The sequence below is a fragment of the Puntigrus tetrazona genome, chromosome 18 (genome assembly GCF_018831695.1).
Source record: "Puntigrus tetrazona isolate hp1 chromosome 18, ASM1883169v1, whole genome shotgun sequence".
NCBI classification, from domain to species: domain Eukaryota; kingdom Metazoa; phylum Chordata; class Actinopteri; order Cypriniformes; family Cyprinidae; genus Puntigrus; species Puntigrus tetrazona.
The window spans coordinates 16,325,727-16,334,461 of NC_056716.1; the positions used below are offsets into that span (position 1 = coordinate 16,325,727).

The window sequence follows — 8,735 nt, forward strand, 5'->3', positions numbered from 1 at the left end:
GTTATTTTCTCCTGCAGTGTCTAATTCAAGGACAGTGGGAAGAAGTTCTCAAGGTCAGCGAGAGAGTGAGTGTGTGTCCCAAACAGGCTAATCAGAGCAGCGTCCCCTCAGAGGAAACCACACACACACACACACACACACACACACACACACACTCATGGCCTCCAGAGACTCTGCTGCTCTTTTTGCCCACACTGCATCTACTGCAAACGAATCAGGTGAGAGTTGTGTGGAGCAGAGGGAAGATGGGCCCCGGGACCGTGTGCGTGTGTGTGTGTGTGTGTGTGTGTGTGAGACGCTGCACGTCCGTCAGACAGCGCTCATGTCGGACGCCGATGATCTTGCGGTCATCATTTATTCATGCTGAGCGCGGCTGAGCGGTCGCTGTTGCTCGCTGCTGAAACCCGTGGCTCAACATTCAACATCTTTACTCAAATTGTGCCTGATCTGCCCGTTTAATAATGCATCGCTTGGTTTTTTGTTATGTTAAAAAGCTGCTTTTTGCTCTGTTTGCAGGACTGTAATGCCGTGTGACACTCCCTCCCTACAGTCCCGCCTGTGGCCCGGAGACAGGAACGCCGCTCCAGTGATTGACAAGGACAAAAAGAGGTGTGATCCCATTTATGTTTCTGAATCGTCAACCGCAGCGATGGGAGATGGGAATGACAGCTGGGACTGTAACTTTGAGTGTGAGAGGTAAGGACTTCAACGAGACGATCGTGATCATAATCCAGGAACGCGATCAAGGCACGAAAATCTTGTGCTGAGGATTTTAATTATTTATCAGGACACTGTGTTCCTTTCCGACGAAGCGAGAGTTAAAGCACCAAACTCTCATTTCTACACACACGTTAACTTCTTGCCTTTAGCTTTCATAGTTCAAAGGTGCAAATGTCACACAGCCCAGGTTCGCTGTTTACCGGCCATTCGTAACTTCAACTGAAAAGAAAACATCAGAAGCAAGCCAGATTATCAGACTGCTTAGACTGAAATATAATTCTGCATCAATGAATCACTTTCAGTTAAATTGTAGTCAATGATTGTTTGCAGACGCTGTCAAAATAACACAAAACAGAAACAAAATTATTTTTTATAACTTAATTGTTCACAAAATTAGTCGAGTGTTATTCTGTACTCATTATACTGTACTTGAGTTTTATTTAGTCCCTTACTCAGTACTCTCATTAGTCTCTACTCATGCTATCTGTATTCTCCTTATTGTGTACTCTAGTTATTTTGTACTTGTGCTTTATTATCATTATTATATTATTATTATATTCATATTATATTATTATATCCAGAATCATGTGTAAAGTTTTTGTCAAGAATGAACAAAGTGGCATCTTTGAATTTGAATTTGCATTTTATTTCTCATTATAACTATTATTTCATACTAAATTCAAGCCAGAAAAAAGCCCTCCTACAACTGTGTTCACACCCCAAAGATGTTTCCATTTTGAGAGGTTCTTTAATCATTTGTAAACCACCAGTATTATCTACCAACAGACTATTACTCGTCGTAGTAGATTTTCATTTCTAAACCTGCTTAGAGCTGTGGCATATATTGCTGCCGGAGTGATGGGCTTCATCCTGATGAACTTATGATGAGCTGTCCGAGCAGTTTTAATGAGGTCTGATGAAGTCACGTACGTTAACCCCTGAGCTTTCGTTCTACACCTGAAATCAACAGACGAGGACAGAAGTCAAATCCACATATACAGAGCATGAAGCATTAGTCGTTCATCGTCATACTCAGGAGATCATGTGAGGAAAACAAGCGTTTTACTAGATACCCTGATGATAGGAGCAGAACACACCTGCTTTACTGTCCTTACATTTTTTCCCCATAGATCTTCTCTTATACACACGTAAAGATGAAAGGTCAGATTAAGGTTGCCTGGCTTCATGATCAGCCTCAGATGATGATGATGATGATGATGGCCGGGGTAGCGGCTTTATTCAAATGCACAAGCCCCCGGTGCAGGAAAATAAGCACCTGTCATGCGCCAAGCCAAGTGTTAAGTGCAGAAATTGTGGAGGCCGGCCGCTGTTTCCGCAGGCGAGCGTTTGGGTGGCAGTTCGGCGGGAGCTGAGGGGCATCATGGCAACTGTTATTTACTGGTCGTCTGCCTCATTTCCCACAATTCAGTCTGGCTGCGTTACATGCGCTGAGGGGCTGAAATCCCTCCATGTCGAGGCTTCAGGGAAAAAAAGACGACAAACATTTAGATCATTTATTTAGACTGTGGCATCGTTCCCTCTGGTTCGACTCCGACACTGGGATTTATAGCAGAGTAAAACTAACTCCACATGAAGGAGCAAACACACACACACTTTATATATATACATACATACATATATATAATGTCTCTTAGAAGATGAGAACACTACACTAATATAATAAAGTTATGATATCATATATATATATATATAAAATGTCTCTTAGAAGATGACACACTACAGTAATATAATAAACTTAAAATCACCTCTTCTTAGTACTTTAGCATAAACAGCTGAATAAATGAAAAGAGAAGCAGTTACTGGTTTTGACAAGCACTAAATCACAATAAATGCATGAATAAAAAAAAGTCAAAGTTTATATCAATATACATTTGGATTCATATAATATGTCAGAATCGTTTATCTGTACAAATCATAGATAATATGATTCAATCATAGTCGTTTATAATTGGTCTTTATCTCCATCTAGTGGAGAACTGAGGAATCAGGGTTACAGGATCAGGACTGGTGGGGCCATCTTTACAAACTCTTCTATAAAATAATGACCTTAAAACAAACAAACAAAAAACCAATCCACGAATCAAGAAGATGAGTAAAGGTACTGGTTTCCCAGGTACTGTCCTGTGCTGAAAAACCAGATCAGAGGATAGCTGTGTGTGTGTGTGTGTGTGTGTGTGTGTGTGTGTGTGTGTGTGTGTGTGTGTGTGTGTGTGTGTGTGTGTGTGTGTGTGCGTGCATGGATTACACATTATTTTAAGGTGTTCTTGTTACAGTGTAATTATACATTTAAGTAGTGTGTTGTATTAATTCATTAAACATATGGTTAGGGTTAGGTTTCTGTGAAGTTAGTAGCTCCAGAGGATCCTGTTACTCTCTAAAATTATATTTAAAAAAAAATGCTTCTGTGACTTGATCGTAAGGTGTTGATGAAGAAGGTGTGTGTGTGTGTGTGTGTGTGTGTGTGACACACTTCTGCTCTCCACAGGAGAACAACACTCTTATCAGCAGACCCTTCCCTGAAGAAGACCACTGACTGACAGAGAATCCAACATTCAGACACAATCTGACCTTAATATGGAATCTGAGTAAAAGTATTTTCTTAATTTTGTACAATACTAAAGACCATGACTGATTCGCTCTTTACATTCTTTTTGTTGCTTTTGTTAAACCATTTGTACACGTGATTTATTTGGATCAATCAGGCAGTAACACATTCTGAACTTGTTCACATGAACAGCAAAATGCAAAAAAAAGAAGCGCATCTGAAAGCCAGCATCCTCGCGTCGAATGAGGAACGAAGCTGATGTGAAAAAGACTAGTTCATCCCTGACTGTATTGTGCTGATATTTCAGAGGAAAAAGGGCCTGCTGGGGGTGTGTTATCTGTTACGTTTACTGTGTGTTTGGAGAATATGTGTTTAATAATTTAATTATAGAAATAATTTCAAATGCTAAATCGTCTTTTTCCTGAACTTTTGATTTGAAGTCCCTGAACAGTCTTTATTAGGGACTTGCTGAAGCTGAGGTCGTGTGTTTTGTGATGATCTTTACCCCCGTGTCCCTCCAAACACATTCAAGCTTTGTCTTCGGGACAGAGTTTGATATTTTAGACAAAATCACAGTGAATGGGACACAATCCTCAGATTTTACTTCAAACATCTTCAATTGTATTCTGATGATGAACTTAGCTGATATGGGGGTTAGGGGTAAGTTATTAAAGACAAACATTTCATTTTGGGTTGGAGTAAGCCTTTAATTCAGGAGGCCACAGCTGTGTCAAAAGTCTACAAGATAAGATGTTTATAAAAACATATAAAAATTAACCTGTTATATATACTGTATATATATATGCTGTCATTAACTAAATGATACAGAATTGTTTGTTTGTACTTTTTCCTCCAGGTCTCCTTGAAAACAACTGTACGCCCTAAATTTTTCAGAATTCAGTGAATTGAAAACACAACACATCGCTCCCATCTGAAGCATTTTTTGTCAAGTATTGTGGTCAATATGAGGGTTCGTTCACTCAGTAAAGCACATGCACACTTACAGACTCTCAATCTTTAATGATTCTTCACAGCTGTGCACACCAGCCTCTGTTTCTCTTGATGAGAGCATCTGTAACCTTCCAACCTGCTTTATTTAACCCTTTTTAGATGCAAAAGTCCTGTTATAGAAGAGCTTGGGAGCCTGTCAGAAAGAAACTGTCGGCTTAAATTTCCCCTTTTCTTTCCCCTTTAAAAAAAATACACTGATGCTGAACTGAAGCACGTGCCGTGTGTGTTTGTCTGCAACAAAATGACAGAATAAAAGTAAGAAATAAAACGTTCCCTAAAAATTGCACGGCGAAAGGACAGGTCTGTAGTGAGTGTTTCAAGAGGAAGAAGACGAGGGAAGAGGTGTTTCTCCAGGCCCTTTCTCCTCTTTCATTATTTATTTCCTTATTAACTGCGATCAAAACATTGATGGTCGATCATCCGTCGCTGAGCTCGACGCCCGCGGAATATCGTGCAGTGTTTCTCGTCGGTGAGCGTGTGTGTCGTGATGGCTCGCCCACGGCCCCGGGAATATAAAGCTGGAGACCTGGTTTTCGCCAAGATGAAGGGATACCCGCACTGGCCGGCGAGGGTGAGTACGAGCAGCAGCCGAGCGGCGCGGCGCGGAGGCCGTTTACCGGAGCGCGGAGCGACCGCTGCACACACGGGCCGAGACCGAGCGGAAAGCGCCGTGATGCGTCGGGGAAAGCTTTCGACGCGCAGATCGAGAGTCGTGTTTTTGTGCGTACCGTCAAATGATCCGCTCGCTCTCGTCGCTCGGGGCTCTGCGTTATTTTAGACGTTTATGGTGTGTTTCACTCCCGGGACGGGTCCTGTTTGGAGGTGTGTTGGGTCTGTTGGTGTGTGTTTGTGCCGCTGATGTTGTTATCTGGGCAGCTGCTGTTCCTCATCTGGGCCGAGTAGCGCCCGTTTGGACCGGAACCGAACTCCTCCGAACTCGAACCCGCGGCAGTGCGGAGCGAACCGTTGTATGTGTGTGTGCGTGCGTGCGTATGTGCGTGTGTGTGTGTGTGTGTGTGTGTGTGTGTGCTGATCTGGGCCCAGAACAGCGTTTTAGCTTCATTTCGACAGGAAACCCTCCATGTTCTCCGATCTTTCTTGAGGACGCCGTGAGGTCCGTTCTTCTGACGACGTGTGCTCCCGCTCAGATTGTGCTGCCTCCAATTAAACAGATAGGTAGCGCATCAGATTGTGCTACAAGTATCTTTTTGCAGGTGGTTTGAGGCTTTTTTTTAATGTCCATAACTCACTATACCCAAAATCTACCCACCCATACATACCCTTAACCTAAACTTACCTTTGAAACAATGCTCATTTATTTTTGGTAGCACAAGCTGATAGATCCGACAAAATTCTTCCCTGAGTTTTACAAAAATGCCTTCTTAAAGAAAACAAGCTCGTTAAGTGTCTATAACGTGACATGAAGTAAAAAAAAAAAAAAAAAAAAAAAAAAAGTTTGACGAAAATATGTGTAAAACTCATTCAAAATGATGTTCCTGATCAGAGTTTAACTCTTCTTCCTCCTGATCATTTAGATCGACGAGCTGCCAGAGGGAGCTGTGAAGCCGCCAGCTAATAAATACCCTATCTTCTTCTTTGGTACCCATGAGACGTAAGTCTGAAGTGTGTTTGTGATTCAGTGACGTGTATAAGGCAGCAGTAATCAATGTGTGTCTCCACAGTGCCTTTCTGGGCCCTAAAGACCTGCTACCCTACAAGGAATACAAAGACAAGTTTGGCAAGTCGAACAAGAGGAAAGGGTTTAATGAAGGCCTGTGGGAGATTGAAAACAACCCTGGCGTCAAATTCACTGGTTTCCAGGTGAGTAGAGCAGTGCTACGAGCCCATCTGAATACACCTGTGTTCATCTGACCGCACCTGTCTCTGTCTAACTGCTCCTCTGTCTGTGTGATACCTGTGTTGTCTGACTTGAACCTGTGTCTGTCTGACCATGCTTGTGTCCAGCTGACAGCAACGGCATCTGTCTGACAGCACTTGTGTCCGTCTGATATCACCTGTGTCCATCTGACCGTACCTGTGTCCTTCTGACCGTACCTGTGTCCTTCTGACCGTACCTGTGTCCAGCTGACCCACATTTTTTGTCTCTCTGACCGTACCTGTGTCCATCTGACTGTACCTGTGTCCAGCTGACTGTACCTGTGTCCAGCTGACTGTACCTGTGTCCAGCTGACCGCATCTGTTTCCACGTGACCCACACCTGTGTCTGTCTGACCCCCACCTGTGCTTCAGGTGATGCAACAGCAGAGCTCGTCTGAGACAGAGGGAGAAGGAGGAAACGTGGGTGACGGCAGCAGCGAGGAGGAGGAGGAGGAGGAGGGCAAGATGAAGAGCGACAAGGTTGGATCCAAGCGAAAAAAAAGCGCATCCTCAAAGGTAACGTGTTTTGAACCCATTTCTGTCCGTTCTTTGTCAATATATTTTATCTTTACAGCAGAATCTTGCAAACCTTGAGCAGCAAAAACTCCAGCAGGTGTTTAGATAGCAGGGAGTGTTTGTCCAGTTACAGGATCTGTTATTCAGTCATGTGCTCAGTGATTATATGGTTCAGAGAATGAACGTGTTCAGCTGAGGTATTGCTGAAGGTTACTTCAGGCTCCAGGTCAGTAGGGGGCAGAATATGCACGGGATCACAGTCAACCGGTGTGTGAGATACAGATGATACTGAGTGTCTGAGATCAGGGACCTGTTCTCTGCCGAAGCAGTCTCTGAAGTGAGTGTGGATCTGAGCATCCCTTTCTCTGAGCCCTTGCTTAGCAACAGCTGTTGCCTAGCAACAGAGTCCTGCACGCTTATATATGTAGGGAAGTTTAGCGAGCTACACGCTTGGACCGCGCAGCAGCACAGGTGTGAGAATGAAGTCTGTTTTCACTCTGACCTTCTTCAAGATGTCCTCCAAGCTGTCCAGGAAGGGTTCGGATGAAGATCTGGAGAAGGATGGCAAAGACGAGCAGAAGAGCGGATCAGAGGCTGGTGACCATGACAACAACATCCAGAACTCATCAGACAAGACGTGCAGTCAAGGGGTAAGAGCAATTAAGATCTTCTTGATTTCATCATCAGGGCACCTGTATTTCTGCAGTTCAACAGGACAGAAGTGATGCACTAATGCAAACGACACCTAGTTCATCCATCACAGAAATATAGTGCCATTTATGTTAATTGTATTAAAAACTGTGTCTTAAACTTTTTGTAACTCTGAGGCCGTTGATTTTCATTTATAGCCCTGTTATTATGCTTTATAAATACACAATAGCATGGAGGAATATTCACTGAGAGAGTGAATGTCACAACAGAAAGGTGAGTATGATTGCAACAAGTACAACATGTTCCTGGATCAACTTCCCAATCAACCAATCAGAAGTGAGGGATTAATGTGGGTTAGGTGCTTGTGCGTTCTTGTTCTACAGCTATCAATGCTCTCTGATTTAGGGTCAGGGTTGTGTTTTGGACAGTGATGTTGCTTCAGGATAAACAAAATATGTTAGATCCAGGAACTTGTCTGACTCGGCAGAATCTGAGCAGAACGTGTCTGACGGCTGCGTTCTCTTCCAGCAGAATCTGTCGCTCCGGGAGGATCACTAGACGACCGTCGGACACCAGCTTGAGACGCTGATATGTGATATTGTAAATGCATCTTATTACGCCGATCGCTTGCAAACTCCCACACATTATTATCCGGTTGAGTCACACACACATAGAGTCCAGGAGCCCCTCGTTCCTCTCTGCTGTTTGATTTAGAGTTTAGCTTCAGACGTTCAGATCTCTCAGTCATTCCTCTCCTGACGCGCTACAGATTTTTTTTCTTTCACAATGAACAAACACATTGTAGGTCAGACGTTCATCTTCACGCTTTTATGTAATCAGAGAACAAGAGTGGAAACCATAGAATCCGTATGAAGTGTTGTGCACAGAGTCGCTGTAACTCCATTTATCTCTGTACGTTTGATTTGGGTGTAGATTCTAGGAGCTCTGTACTATTATCCTGATGCTAGAGGTACTGCTCATCTTTTTAAGACGTGAAATATCCGTTCGTGTGTCGGTGGGTTGGTTGTTTTCTAGCCTTTCTAGTGGCATGCCTGCTTCTGTTTCCATTCCGTAGCTCCGTTCCGTTCTGATGATGTTCTGTCTGTTTGGTCAGACGGCGCCGATCCCGTCTTCTTCCCGACGGAAAATGTGCCCTTGATTTGTTAGCTTTTTATTTCTTATCTTTGTTTATATAAAGAATATATTCTATTTATTTTTGATGATAGTAGATGACACATCTGTGGTAAATTCGCACTCACCAATGTGCTTTTCATTTCGTTCCAATTTTTATTGCCCTCACACATGTTGCGTTTTTGAAGTTTGTAGCTACATGTAAACTGTTTTTCCTGTTTATTGAAAAGAATTTTACAGAATAAACTCATTGGAATGCAAG

At 43.1% G+C, this 8,735-nt stretch overlaps 1 protein-coding gene across 2 annotated transcripts; it reads left to right on the plus strand.

The window, feature by feature from the left end:
* The first annotated feature begins 3,982 nt into the window (after nucleotides 1-3,982).
* Nucleotides 3,983-8,734, plus strand: hdgfl3 (HDGF like 3). Of its 2 annotated transcripts, none has more exons than XM_043216848.1 (6): nucleotides 3,983-4,868; nucleotides 5,833-5,909; nucleotides 5,980-6,118; nucleotides 6,548-6,691; nucleotides 7,204-7,341; nucleotides 7,874-8,734. In XM_043216848.1, the coding sequence occupies exons 1-6, from the start codon at nucleotides 4,785-4,787 to the stop codon at nucleotides 7,898-7,900; spliced, it is 609 nt and encodes a 202-aa protein (XP_043072783.1). In that variant the 5' UTR covers nucleotides 3,983-4,784; the 3' UTR covers nucleotides 7,901-8,734. The 2 variants fall into 2 exon arrangements, with proteins under 2 accessions (XP_043072783.1, XP_043072782.1); XM_043216847.1 differs by having other exon boundaries at nucleotides 3,986-4,868; nucleotides 7,871-8,734.
* Nucleotide 8,735: the final 1 nt, after the last annotated feature.

Coding starts and splice junctions, on each gene's coding strand:
- hdgfl3 (XM_043216847.1), top strand. CDS start 4,785: ATGGCTCGCCCACGGCCCCGGGAATATAAAGCTGGAGACCTGGTTTTC. Junction 4,869..5,832: donor ACCCGCACTGGCCGGCGAGG/GTGAGTACGAGC, acceptor CTGATCATTTAG/ATCGACGAGCTGCCAGAGGG. Junction 6,692..7,203: donor AAAAAAGCGCATCCTCAAAG/GTAACGTGTTTT, acceptor ACCTTCTTCAAG/ATGTCCTCCAAGCTGTCCAG.